Source organism: Phocoena sinus, chromosome 8, assembly GCF_008692025.1.
Source record: "Phocoena sinus isolate mPhoSin1 chromosome 8, mPhoSin1.pri, whole genome shotgun sequence".
In the NCBI taxonomy this organism is placed as follows: Eukaryota; Metazoa; Chordata; class Mammalia; order Artiodactyla; family Phocoenidae; genus Phocoena; species Phocoena sinus.
Window position 1 is genome coordinate 11265469 of NC_045770.1, and position 14733 is coordinate 11280201.

Here is a 14733-nt window from a genome sequence, read left to right on the forward strand (position 1 = left end):
AGGGAGCCACTTAGCTGTCGTCCTGGCAGAATAATTTTATTGACTTCAAAACAGCCACCATGTCTCCCTTCTCCTCAGCCAACACAAGGAGACATCGTGATCCGCCACCTGAGACCAGCTTGTTAATAACAAAATTATTCCAGGTCTTAGTGTTCTCTTCTCGATGAAATAAACATGCCTTTAAAACAGACAAATCAAATGGTGTTCCGAGACTGTATTAACCATCTTTATTGCACTCCAAAGAACAACTCGAGACACGCGTAGAGAGTGGATATTCAAAGAGGTGTTTTCTTGACCCAGTTAAATTTTTATTCAGTGAAAAAAGTTGACATTGAGACAAAAATGATTTAAAACTGTGAGACAATATAGTAGAATCTTCAGCATAAACCAGTGATTTGGAAACTTATCGAGGCAACTGAAATGATAAATATCTAATTTCACTTTGGAGAGAAGCAAGTATACAGCGTTTCACTTTAAGAGCAGAGTAGGCCTTTATTTTGCTGCAAATACTTTTGATTTTTGCCTGTAGGTTCTAATAATTCACAACAAGAGCCTTTAATCGAGAAATGACATGGAATATCAGAGACTAATGTTCCATTCCAGCATTCGTACATGTCCCATCTGAGCTATTACACATGAAACTAATACCATTCTTGGGTTACTTGGCTCCAATGATTTAATTCAAAATATGGCTGCTCAAAATGAGTGGGCAGAAACATATACACGACCCATCCTCCCTCAACCCACCTTTGCTGGGGCTACCCCTTCCGAAAACATGCTTGCCATCTGTGTACCCAACAGCACACATAATCTCTCACTATCTGCTCCGTACCTCAGTCTTGCATAGAAAGTAGTCTATATAAACTTAATGCACTGGCTTTTATTACATAAAAATTGTACCTGAAAGGCAACACATGCTTCCTTTAAGAAAAATAATGCAATGGGAACGTCAAGATACAATATCAACACGAGTGAAGATTCTGCACAGCATTTTGGAGTCAATCCCTAAAATCAATATGGAAGTGGTATGGGGTTTGCTGACTTCCCTGGATCCTTTCTTTGAGGGACCTCCAATTCTCCGCAAGGAAGAGAAACATCTCAGGGATTCACTGTGACATTCTTAGTGGGAAAGCAACCAACCAAACCCGACAGGATGGGGTTTCTGCCCTTAAGGAAGTACTGAGAACATGACCTCACTAGATGGAGAGTTACCACTACGTGAATATTTGAAGGCAGGACTGTCCAGTCCCCCTACCCAAAAATGTCCACTGGTCTGAGAAGTTCCTTACATTGTTGGAGAGCTGCATCTAGTGGGTCACACGTGTTGGGCAGAGAGAACATGTAGCTGTGTGTCGCACATCTGTCCCCCACAAATATCCCCAGTGAAACTACCAGAGATGGAACCCCAGGAACCCCTCTTCCCAAAGTCAGAAGTTTCAACCAGTTACCCAGCTTCGTAACTATTTACCCAGCTTGCCAGGGCAGCCAGTGGTCACGGGAGCGTCTCACCTGTCTGGAAAAGGGTCTGCATAGGCATGGCCTCTCCCTGGATTCCTCTGCAGAACTATATTCTCTGGTATTTTATCCACACAGACCCACATCTCATAGGCTTGAGGGCCATTCAATCCATCAAGGGGCAAAACCAACTTCCAGAGGAGATTTATACACAATCCCCCGCCCGCCCAACTGTAGTGATCCACTCATGGTCCGTCGACCACATGAATGTGGGCTTCTGAAATTCTAATGCATCCTGGAAGAAAATAAAGCCCTTTCCCTATACAGTGTGAACTCTGGAGGTAGGATCTCCAATGAGGTACAAAAGCCCCTTCTTCAAAGGCTCCAACTGGTCACAGTGAAGACAATTATCTGGTCACCTTCAAAGTCTCCACGGAGTTTTCTGTTCTCATTTGCTCTCGTCACTCCCACCTCGGGACTCTTGCAGACGGCGTATATACATCAAACCCCACAAAGCTATGCAGAGGGAGGTGAGAGTGCGTGCTTCAAAAGTTCATAAAAATAGACAATTTCCACATAGCTCCATCTATCTAGCTTAGTCTTCGGGAACTTAGCTCTTCTGTTTATATAAAATACTCTAGCCCTAAAAGGCTGCTTTTTCTCCAACAGCCCAGTAGCATTTTCCAAGGAGAGGGGTGATGGCCAGTCTATACAGTACAGCGCACTAAAGCATTGGCAGGCACTGGGAATAAGACTCGGAAGCTCAGGAATACCTCAAGTTGCCAACTGGAGACATGTGCTCTGTAGAAAGGCTTTTGCCTATGGAAAAACTGAATATAAAGTCTCAGAGCCTTTGATATCAGCTTTCACAAATGCCACCAAAAAGTTGGCGGAAAAGGAAAAGAAGAAAATAGACTTTCTAGTGGTTCGATTAAATGACTCGCCTCCCACCAGATCGTTCACCTTTCAGTTACTTAAAGTGCTTATTTATAAAAAGGGGAGGTGGTAGGGCTCGGAGTTCTGAGTGAAACTCCGCGGTAAGACAAGATAAAGCCAAAGAAATTCCAGTCTTTAAAAACACAACACGGGAAAGAGATAGAAGAAAAACATGCTGGAAGAAGGCTTGTCCTTTACCACCACTCACGACATACCAAACGTCTACAATTGAAAATACTCCTCAAGCAGAATATATATATACACAAGTAAAATGTTTTAACTAAAAAAACTTTAATTGGCTCTTTGTTTCCCAAACACTCCCCAGGTAGAACAAAACTATGTTATCAGCCAAGAATGATACTTCTGGTTAAAAGGAAGCAAATACTTGGGAGAAGGTGATGCATTGCATCTAAGAGGAGATGGGGTTTTGACAAAGCTTGCAGATGAGGGACACACGTGCAGAAGCATGACTCTGGAATATCCCTAGAGCTCACTGCTTCTCTTTCAGGAAGAAGTTCCGCAGTGAGGTGCATACGATAGGCAACACAACAATGCTAGACACTGCTGCCAACAACACTAGGTCTCAAGAGTGGGCACCAGTCCCCAGTGGATCTCACACACCTGCCAAGTGGCCACGGTTTGAATACAGGGGAGGCATTGAAAGGCAGAAGGATACGGCCCAGCTTATTTTACAGAGCATATCAACTCTAGCGTTGCCACTACCACGAACTGGATCGAATGGTCTCAAATTCACACATCTCCTGTCTCTCTGTAAGAGTGAAGAGCATTTTCTCTTTAAACTGGGCAGGGGTACAGGTGAGGCAGGTGGTAGAAGAGAAGAAAAGAGAAGGCACTGACCCAATTCAAAATGACTGCATATATCAGTACGGATTTTTAAGGACAGTAAGCGGCCAACTCAACACAAATACAAAACTTTACATTCGACATTCTTCAGCGGTAAGTAAAAACAAAACGAAAACAAAAAAATCCCAAAAGGAAAAATTAGGTACTGTATCTGCCAGTGTAGCTATCATGGCACAAATCTAGAACTCTCTCCCACAACCAGAGCAATGTTTTGCAATGACAATGACACCAGTGTATAATAAAGCAGTGTTATCAGTTTGTAGCTTTCAAAGCTACATCTTGTACAGAGGTGTGTACAGTAAGAATCCATCCATTAATATGAGAGAGGAAGCTGTTGCTTGCAGGGCTTCCCAAGCTGCATCTCTGTTTAACTGAAATGGAGCAATGACTCAATATGCTCTCCTGCCAAACACCGTCGTGTGACACACGAGTGAATAAAAATGGATTGCTTCTGGAATGGCAACAAAACTGCTTCTGTTCCCCACGCCTCAACCCTATAGGCGAGGGGCTCATAACATGTGTGGTGTCAGAGGACCACTAAAGCCTTGCCCTATACAGAGTTCCAATAAATTAACAAAATAACACAAAAGAACCTTCCCCCGTCACACGCCCAAACACTTTCACAGAAACTAAATGCAAAAAAAATTTTTAATTTGAGCATACTTTCGAGGAGGAGGGATTCTACCCGTCACTCCCGAAGTTTTTATTAAATACATTTCTGTGTCTTAGAAAAATAAAAAGAATGGCCAATTTACTGAACCAAAATTATCTCACAGACTTAAACAGCATATGCCCAGTAAGCACAGCCCTGTGAGACTACCCTAATATCAAACCAAAGCAATTTGGTTACTAAAATCCACCTGGTTTGAAGTTCACAGTTGATGACGACAAAGTTTATTCATTCCTTTCTTTCCTCCTTTTTTTTTTGTTGTTTTTTTTTTGTTTTTTTTTTTGGCCCATATAAAAATAACATATTGCAACTCAAAGTGCATCTTTTAAAATAAACCATCAACTATCTTTATCAAATAAAATATTTACACCATTTGGTTTCTAGTGAGGAAAGCTCTTTTAGGCTATCACCATGGGGACGTCGTCGGAAAATCCAGTTATCATTGGAGCATCTTCATCGTCCTCCCCTAAAGGCAAGACAGTCAGTCCTTGGTGAGTTCCGGGGCACTTCCGCCCAACCCCACACCCCACCACTGACCCTCCATCCCTACAGTACAAGCCCCAGCTGGAAAAGTCAGCAGCAGAGCCAGCCGGGCACAAGAATCGATGCTGAAACCCAGCCCAGCTTCTCTCTGACACTCTTGGGTCACCTGTTCCCCATCAACGGGTGGCCAAGCTTATTTTCATGGTACTTGAAATTAACCAAATAAGAAAAGTAAATCTTTGATGAGGGAGGATCTTATTCCCTACCCCAAAGTCCAACGGGTGGCTTAGGTGCCCCGATTTGAGTTGTCCACGCCCTATGCTAGCACAGTGAACGTCAATGTCTGTTTTCTCCTTTGAACCCACACCGATCATGAAGAAAAGGACCTTAGAGGGGTTTAAGCATTTAGCCAGACTCATGGTTGTCCCCTCGTGGGCCCTGGTACCATCCTGAGCAACTAAGTGCTGATCTGCTTTCAGTGATCACAGCACGGCCCCGTGATGGATGGATTCCTCTTGCCCCCAGTAACAGAAGCAAAGAACCCACCAAAGAACCCACCCTATTCACGCAAGGCAGTCCAAGCGCCTGTGATAAAACAAGAAAGGAAACTGAGAAGAAAAGGGAGAAGACTCAATAACGAACGATCAGTGAGCAGGAAATACGTAAATGTCTGTATAGACAAAACTGTAACTAGTTGACAGAAGAAAATAAATATGTAAACTCCCATTCAGCAGTCTGAGTTTGGACAAGCCCGAGTTTGGGGAAGGCCCCAAAACACACCTATTTGATTACATTTATTAAGTGGCCTACTTGCTCAATTAGCATTTAGCAATTTGAGCGCACAGACGTTTATAAAAGGAACATCTCCCTCTCTTCGCCATGCCGTAATACGTCAAAGAAGAATGGCCAGTGAGGTTGTGCTAGCCATCAGAAAGAGAAACAGTAAGATGGGAAGGGCTTCTTTGGACAGAAGCCGACGGGGAAAGCATGGCTTTTTGTCTAGACTTAACATCTCCAGAGACGTCAGGCCTCTAGGTCTGTGAAGGATGAGAGGGGTCGGAAATTCTTAAGAATTTGCCAATACTTTGGGAATACCCCAAGCCCAGGGTCTGCCTATCCTTCCTGTAAAAGGCAAGCTCCTATCTGTTCTTTCACAGAACTCCCTGTCTCGGGCACACTATTTAAGAGAATACTGGTATTTTAATTTAGGAGCAACTTCAAAGCAAAGGGCTCCAACCGATTCAACCCAAACCAGTAGGATCACTGGTTAGTAAAGCACTCTGCTAGCGTCAAAAGATGAGCTCGAGGCAGGCGTTTCCTCAGCAAGCCCCTGGCTTTGTGGGGTCTGCCCTGGGAAGAAGAACCCTGTGCCCTGACGCACTCACCCAGGTCATCCCCCGAGGAGAAGACGGCCGAGCCCAGCCTGGAGCTGTAGTGGCTGTTGGCAAAAGCGGTGAAGCTGCTCTGCAGCCTCCGATGCTTCGTGTACAGGACGGCAAACCCGACGCCCAGGCTCAGCAGTATCAGGAACAAGATGGGCACCACCACGGCAGCAACGTCGGTAGATCTGGCGGCCTGGATCGTTGAGGCATCCCCACCTGCCAAGGCAAGAGGCCAACCCGTAAGCCTCCCACGAAAGGGCGGGAGAACAGACTGGGCAACCCCTCACTGCCCCACCCACCCCAAAACGCCAAGAGCTTGCAACACCTCCCCGAACCGCCTGCCCGGTATGGCACGTTCCTGCACGTGACGCCTGAATGTTTCCCGACTCCTTGCCATGAGTGATGGAGGACAGGCCTTGTGCATGCAAATACGGTAATTACATTAGGCTCCTAATCACGGCCTCGTTGGTTATTTAGATAATCTCTTGGAAGGGAGACCTTTGTTGGGGTACCAACACTGATTTCATTAGCGTTATTACTTAAGACCGCTCGCTTGCCTTACATAAGAGGATGTGAAATCAGACCACTAATTAACGAGATTGCAATTATTTCCCCCTACTTGGCACCAAAGTCACTCTGAACTGCAATTACCTGAAGCTCCATTAAGTGATACAAATGAGATTCCTTTACTGCAATACTGACTTAACAGCTCATGAAGTTTTATGAGGTTTTTTTAACTTAAATAAGAGAGAGAATCTTTCCATATACATTTAACATTTTGTAAAAGCTCTTTGCAAAGCCATTTGGGTGTCTATAACCTAACAGTGATGCTCCCTTCCCACTGTTTTAAACAAATACTAGCTTTAGCATGAGGTACTGACAAAGTTGTAGCAACAGGGCTCTGGGGCAAAGCCATCTCCCTGTTGGGTTAGAGCCAGTCTTCCCGGAAGGGGTAGATTTTTATGTCATAAATCCTGGGGAAAGTCTGAACCTGAGGCAGGAACATGGCTTGCAGGAGTCAGTTTTAGCTAAGGAAGCAAAGTGGACTTTCTCGGTCTCCATGAGGAGCTTCATCAGGCTTGAGGTTGTTCCCTGGTGCAGGGCGCGGCGATGCAGGCCAGGGCTCTGCCTTGTGAAGAGAGCTCAGGAGCTGCCCAGGGTTTCATCCCAATAGGTCCTCGTAAAGATGGGCCAGAGAGCAGCCATTTCCTGTGAGTCTGATCTAACAACTCAATAGCCGCGTCGTTAATTTCTTGCACTATCGACTTACTGGAAAAAACTCTCCCAAATCTCAGTTCACGCGTCCCAACCTAATCCCAGCTGTGAAGTGGAAAATTGGGGGAAAGCTCTGGGCTGGAGCAGTTAAGAGGAAGCCAGCACGCTGGAGGCAGCAGGAATGAGTGAGCTCCTGTCCTCACCCCGCCTCCGAGGGGACGTGCACATCAAGGGGCAGGACGTGGCCCGAGAGGTCTACCTGAGAGATTCTCCCACCTGACAGTCTTGGTTTACAAAGGTAGCTGGCAGATGTCCTCACAGCAGTTTTCCCCAAAGTCTATTTCACAGGTTGCTAATAGGTTTTACTTAAAAAGGAGACTCTATTTAAAAAACACTAGGACAACAAGAGTTTGGTTGTTTGTTTCCTGTAGAAACTTCCCAGAACCTCAAACATGCGACAGTTCTCCAAGGGATGTGGTGTGCAAGGTTTCCCTCTTTTAGGGAGGTGCCAAGGATAAAGGATTCCCCCAGAAGCCACGCCGGGAAGCGTGATGGAACATATAACAAGTCTAACATAAGATTCTGAGCTTAAGCACTGGTTAGTTCTTGGCTGGGAATAAATGGAACTACAAAGGCCAGTGGCAAAACATTTGTTGAAATCCTGGCTAAGCTATTACAATCTGAGCAGAATTTCCATGTAAATGGAAGGTTCCTCTCCCCTGCCATCACCATGGCCCGACACTGCTGTCTGTGTGTGTCCAGAAGACACTGAGATCCCAGGTCAACTTCAGGCTTTGATCTGAGGCTGACGGTGAAGATGAAGAGGCTGAGAAATCAGGGAATCTGTGATGAGATAATCTACTGACTCGCAGAATCCTAGGGAATATTAGCAGCTCTGAACAGTCCTCCAAAGAATAAAAACAAAACTCATTAAGCTAGTGCTTCCCAAGCAGAATCTCCTTTTTCAACAAAACCTCCCTTTCTTCTGCTTTACATTCAGAATATGGTCACCTTATAATCCCAGCTCCTCACACCATGCCTGACTCTGGAAGCATTTTTTTTTTTTTTTTTTTTGCAGTATGCGGGCCTCTCACTGTCGCGGCCGCTCCCGTTGTGGAGCACAGGCTCTGGACGCGCAGGCTCAGTGGCCATGGCTCACGGGCCCAGCCGCTCCGCGGCATGTGGGATCTTCCCAGACCAGGGCACGAACCCGTGTTGCCTACATTGGCAGGCGGACTCTCAACCACTGCACCACCAGGGAAGCCCAGGAAGTATTTTTTAAATATATCAGTATCTGATTAAACTGATGCATAAATGATTTTCCTTTGAGCTGCAAGAATATTTTTAATGCATTTTAGAAAGACACATGTTTATCAAGCCATGCTATATCCCTGATATATTTCCTCGGAATTGAAGATGGAAATGGGCAACAACAGCAACTTACCAGATCCCAACTCATCATAGAGCAGGACAGCAGGCTCCCCACAAATCTGGCTGCCAAAAAGGCATCGTGCTTGGACAGTGAAAGTATAATTATGACCCAACTTCAGGTTGGAGATTTTAAAGAAATTGTCAGTAGTATTCCCAAGGTAAGCTGTGATATTCATGGCACTATCAAACATGTGTATCTCGTAGCCCTGAAAACAAACACAGGAGGGACTGCTCAGGAAGTTAAATAAGGAATCTAACAGCTGCTACTACTGATTCCAACTTTGTGAGCTCCTTATTGCAGACATTTTTAGATGCTAAAGCAGTGTGTGTTTCGTACCAGTTCTTTTTACACAGCACTGAGATACCAGATTCAGAAAACGGGAACATTCTCATCCCCAACATCTAACTACCCACTTCTGAGCCACATAGTAGAAATGAAAAGCACAGACCTAACAAAAGCCATTTTAACAAATACTCCAGTACAGAATTCAAAGTTCTGGTCAGCAATCCACTTATCTCAAGGAATATTAAATGAAACAAAGAATCCAGACAACACAGCAACAGGTCATTGAAATGAGACTGGACCAATAATAAATCCAAGTTGCAGTGGACTCCGGGCATGGGGTAAAAAATAAAAGCAAGACATTTCTCCTTAGAACAGCCTATACAAACTCCACTGCTGGCTTGCAGTTCACTTCCTATCTCCGTGCTTTTTAGTTCATCCAAGCTGATCTCAGCCCCAGACAAGCCTGGCCTTCAACTAGGCAGCACTGCGGCAGCTCAGCCTCTGCTCACTGGGGGAGTGTGAAATAAGCATCCTACTTAGACTGGCTCGGGGAGAGTCTTGGACTCCTGTGCTGGAAAAATCCCTCTTGGAACAGCCCGAACCCAGCATGCTGGCTGGGATCAGGATTGACTCCCAGACTTCCCGGTTGATCTCCAAGTCTTCCAGTGTCATAGCTACCAGCACCTCCCCCCACCGCAAAACCCCTCCCGTCTTATTTCTACCCACATATTGGGCCCCACTGCATAATCATGGTCTCCCGGTTCTCATTCTGATGACCTGCCTCTTCTTTGAACTCTAAGTCAGGAGGAAGGAATAAGGACGCGTTAAGCTTATGCTGGAACCCTGCACTGGGAATGGGATACTGACTGCAAGCCCAACCTTTATGAAGCTGGGCTCCTGCCACGCTGATGACAATTGGCTGCCCGACTGGGTCTCCCTGCAGCACCTGCCTGGAGTCCTACTCCTGCCTTCTTTTTTATAGACTACTAACTAGCAGTTATTATTTTCTATCTAATGTATATGTGGTGTAGGACATTTGCAAAATACATAAGGGGATAAAGGAAAAAAATGTAAATGATACCAACATCAGCCACCCATAATTGACTTGACCAACCCTCTTCTAGTGGGCATTTAGGGTGTGTCCTCTTTCTTACTGTCATAAATCAAGTTCTTTATGCACACTGTTTCCTTAGAGTAAAATCCTAGAATTGCTGGATCAAACGATGTAACACTTTCAACGTTTCTGATACCTATTGCCAAAGTGCCTTACAGAAGGTTGAACCCATTCATGTTCCCAGAGCACTCCTCTCCCCAGCTATGACTCATGTTGGTACTACCCTCCCCCAAAACTTTTGCCAATTTAATGTGAAAGTGCTGTATCTGTGCTGTTTAGATTACTAGTGAAGCTGAAACTTTATTTTCTTTTGCTCACTGCTGCTTGAACATTTTTACCGTGCTACCTGTTCCTTATTCAAAATTATAACACAGTTGACCCCTGAACAATGTAGGGGTTGGGGCCCTGACCCTCTGAGCAGTCAAACATCCGAGAATAACTTAGAGTGGACCCCCTGTATCCTCGGTTCTGCATCCTTGCATTCAACCAACCACAGACGGTGTGGTACCGTAGGTTCCACGTATAAGTGGACCTGCACAATTCAAATCTGCGTTTTTCAAGGGTCAATGTGTTTCTGTTTTGAATTGATTTGAAAGCTCTCTTTACACTTAAATACATTAACCATTTATATGTCACAGTTGTGAGAATTTTCAAATTTTGATTTAGCCTTCCTTCTGGTATTACACTGTGACGATTTAGAACTGTAGGGCTCTTTGCCAACGCTCTACCCCGAGGTAGCCACGGTTGATTTACTGTGTATCTATTTAGCTCATGCTTTGCTGACAATGGGGCCAACCCAGCTCCACTGGAGAATCTGTCCACCCTTGGATGGCAAATCTATTCCCAGGTGCCACTCTCCTCCTCCTCCTCCTATCTCCTGCTGTGAGTTCAGTAATCGGTCTGCTAAAAACAAAATGAAACAAGGTGTTTTTCATATGTCAAAAGACTATCTTCAAGCACTTCCTGCTCACTGGAAAGAAACTGGTAAGATTCCAGGTTGGCAGTGCAGCTCGGTTCCCCAGTACTGAAGCCACAGCCCCGCCCTCCGACTGTTTGGGAAAGATGGGGCCCTGGGTTCCGATGCTGAGCCCCAGTCCAGCCTCAGGAAGCACAGTGAGGACTCCAGCCCGTTTCTCTATCTTTCAGGGGACGACAAGTTCAGGATTGAAAAGTGCTTAGTGCAGAGATTCACATCTTTAATGGGCAGTATAAACATTTCACTAATTAGCAATCCCACAGAAAATGGTCCTTTAATTCTCAAGTTCACTCCCCTGCCCTATTCTTTCTTTTTACTCTATCTACGCCAGCTCGCTGTTAACGAGCTCATCTCTAAAATGGCATTTCAATTAGATTTCCGAAGTCACTGAGAAGGAGGGAGGAACTTACCCTGCTTTCATTAAAATGCTTTTCCTTCAAAGCTAGGCTTTTCCAAAACAGAAGAACATGGTCATTTTCTGTTATGATTTTTAAGGCATCAGGTGCTGATAACGAAACTGAAAATTAAAGGTGACGTAGGATGTGGTTAGTGGCTCAAAAACTGAGTCTCCGTTTCCTTGTCTGTCAAAGGTTGATTAAATAATGCTAATCTTGAAGGGACAGGTTAAGAAAGGAATAATACACATATACCGCTTCGTATACAGCCTAGCACATTGCAGACACTCTTTAACTGGCATCTCTTTTGTTGTTGTAATACCTTTAGCCAAGAAATCTGGACATTATCTAGACTCAAGGATGGCCAAAAACAAACGAGGTAGGGGGAGGAAGGGATGGGGTGGGATGGAACCATGTTCAAAGTTTACCTGGACCTCTGCTCTGGTTCCAGTCTACTTTCGTGCTCCAAATGCCAGAGGCCTTAGAGGTCAGTGAGGGCCTAGGGAGCTCGGTCTGAAGACAGAGCCCTAGAATGACCACAGAGTATGGCCCAGGCCCACGGTTCACACTGCCGGCCTCCGTTACTGACACTCCTGATATCGTCTGCTGCTGTCCGAGTAACTGAGCTTATTACTTGCTCTCTGAACTTGAGCCTGACTGCTGAGCCAGCCTGGAGCCGGCAGCAAATCCCCCTTTAATCTGCTGCCCAGTTACTGGTCTCCATCCATTTCCGCACATGATGTTGCCCCAAGGAACCACGATGACTTCAGTCCAGGTGCCCAGATGCAATGCTTGGCTTTAAGTGGCAAATGTTCAGTTTTATTTCCTAACTCTCTTGGAAATGTCAAAACCAGCTAGGGGAGGGGAGACTAGAGGAGATGGAGAATATGGAAAACGACAGCCACTCCCCAGCCCACAGCGCCCTGGCCACCACCCTGCAGCCCAGATACTGGGACGCCTGCACGGCTCTGCCCCAGCGTGGACACTGCAGGTCGTCTTCGCACTTCCTGTGCAATTACTGATAGAAATCCTATGTCTTGAAAAAACTAAAAAATAAAAAAGGACAAAAAGAAATCCCATGCCTAGAGGCGTTCTGGCGGCACTGGGAGTGCCTTGCCGTGTGAGGGGGCCTCCAATTGCTTGTCTGCTCACCTGTGGTAATTTTGATACTGGAGTCCTTGCTCATGTTCCCCAGCTGGACAATCACATGGTATTTCCCTCCAGGCTCCAACTTGCTAAGGGTGTATTCCACGGTACTATTGTGGGATTTTACCTTGTAGCTCCGGTCACTCTTCCTTATGAGATCTTTAACTGCAATTGCATATAGCTAGGACAAGAAAAAGACATTTTAATGGTAATCAGGAACCTGGAGTTGTTTTACTCTTTGTAGTTCAATGGTGGCCCATGTAACATAAGTATGTCAGTGGTTGTGACCCCCGGCAACAATATTTTGAGCCCCAACGTCTGTTCTTTGGAAAGCCTCTGGGGTAGTCATGTCCCAACCTTATAACAAGTATTCGCTCTCAGATTTGTACAGAGAATTGTCAGTTTGATCCACCTACCCACCCTCCCCGCAAAAAAACAACTCTAGGGAAAACCATATTTGTGATGGCAGCAGCAGGTATGTTGGAACATGCAAGAAAAACGCCAGTTCAGGGCTTCCCTGGTGGCGCAGTGGTTGAGAGTCCGCCTGCTGATGCAGGGGACACGGGTTCGTGCCCCGGTCCGGGAGGATCCCACATGCCGCGGAGCAGTGGGCCCGTGAGCCATGGCCGCTGAGCCTGTGCGTCCAGAGCCTGTGCTCCGCAACGGGAGAGGCCACAACAGTGAGAGGCCCGCGTACCGCAAAAAAAAAAAAAAAAAAAAAAACCCAGTTCAGTGTTTAAATTCTCTATCTCCACCACTGCCATAGTGTTGGGATGTCGTCAGAGGGGAACAATGAATGAAAGTGTTCAATCCCAGCTCTAAGAGACAAAAAACCCCATTTACTTTCTCCCAGGTTGCTTCTTACATCTATGGGGACAGGGAGAAAGTAAAAGGACAGGTAGTAAGCACAGGGAACTCAATCATCAGGAAGAAGCTGAGAGTCCACAGGAGTCTTTGTGACCAAGCATTTAAAACCACCCACCCCTGGGACGGCAGGAAGGGCAGAGGGCACGGAGGTCAGAGCAGCCTGGGCAAGGGAAAATGGGAGGTTTTTTCCTAGAATCAATGCCTCTTCTCTTAGGGCATGGGGCAGCAAACTTTTTTGTAAAGGTTCGGACAGCAAATATCTTAGGCCTTGAAGAATAGATGGTCTCTACCACAATTACTCAACTCTCTTGTTTGTAGCATAACAGCAGCTCTAGATAATGTGTAAATGAATGGGTATAACTTGGTTCTAATAAAACTTTATTTAGAAACACAGGCAGTGGGCTAGATTTAGATTTGTTAGTGAAGGCAGAGAAAGCAGAGAAGGAGGGACAAACCAGTATGGTAGCCAGGAATACTGGAGATGTGACAATGAAGAAGAGGCACCTGTAAGGACCCCGTCTTTGACCAGGCAGAAATAGGGGGAGACCTCCTGCTGAACTCCAAGCACCAGGCCTAGGTTTCTTGCCCCATTACAGGACCCACCCGCCCCCGAACCAGACCATGCGTCCCCTCACCAGGTCCTGGTCAGGAGAATCGTATGGGGATTCCCACTTGATGACGGCGGAGGTTTTGCCTGTATGAACCACGTGCAGGTGACGGGGAGGAAGCCTGCTATCTGGGATCATCCTCACCACGACGTAGTCAGAGGACGGCCCCTGGTAGGGCACCACCACCCGGACCTGAAACAAACACCACTCGAACTCATGCAGTTGTCACCAAACCACTGCTTCAACAAAATAGTGACATATGGATACAATTAAAATTCAATGCATACAAAAAGATGTAGAATAATTCCCCACCTACCCCAGATCTCTAATCCATTTTCCCAGAGGTAGTACCAGTAATGATTTTATGTGCTTCCTTCCAGAAATGTCCTGCACAAATATAAGCCCAGATATACGGGTATGTGTGTATAGATATGTACTTATATATGTGTGTACTTATGCATGCATGTATATGTATAGTCTACTGTTCTTAATTTTTTTTACACAAATGCAAAAACATTACACGTATTATTACGCTCTTCGCTTCTTTACTTAATAATACAGCATGGAGATTTTTCCAAATCAGTACATTTGGAGTTTATTTGTGTTGGATGGTTGCGCTATGCTCCGTCACAAAGATAGGCAATAATCCTTTTAACCAGTCTTCTCTTGATAGACGTTTGTTCCAAATCTTTTGTTTTCACAAGCAACAGTATACCAAACATGTTTCTCTAAATATCCTGGCACACATGTGAAAGCATGTAAGCTAAATTCCTAGAGGTGGAATCTGACAACAGCTTTTATTTATTCCTGTGACCCATTCTCCAAGTTCTCAATCCTGCACAAGGGTGCTGTAGTTGGCTAAGTGGCCGTTCGTTCTGCGTTTCAAGTAAAAACCTGATGCTTGT

General features: G+C 45.5%; 1 protein-coding gene across 3 annotated transcripts in view; it reads right to left on the reverse strand.

Moving 5' to 3' along the window:
• Positions 1 to 284: 284 nt before the first annotated feature.
• Positions 285 to 14733, reverse strand: part of SORL1 (sortilin related receptor 1) — a 167210-nt gene continuing 152761 nt past the window's right edge. For 2 of the 3 annotated variants that reach the window (XM_032638925.1, XM_032638924.1), the window contains exons 36-41: positions 13856 to 14020; positions 12360 to 12534; positions 11223 to 11329; positions 8450 to 8642; positions 5794 to 6006; positions 285 to 4391 (exon numbers count right to left, since the gene is read on the reverse strand). In XM_032638925.1, the coding sequence (XP_032494816.1) occupies positions 4324 to 4391; positions 5794 to 6006; positions 8450 to 8642; positions 11223 to 11329; positions 12360 to 12534; positions 13856 to 14020 (921 nt within the window). In that variant the 3' untranslated portion in view covers positions 285 to 4323. The remainder of the gene's footprint in view (positions 4392 to 5793; positions 6007 to 8449; positions 8643 to 11222; positions 11330 to 12359; positions 12535 to 13855; positions 14021 to 14733) is intronic. The other variant, XM_032638923.1, reaches the window with a different exon arrangement.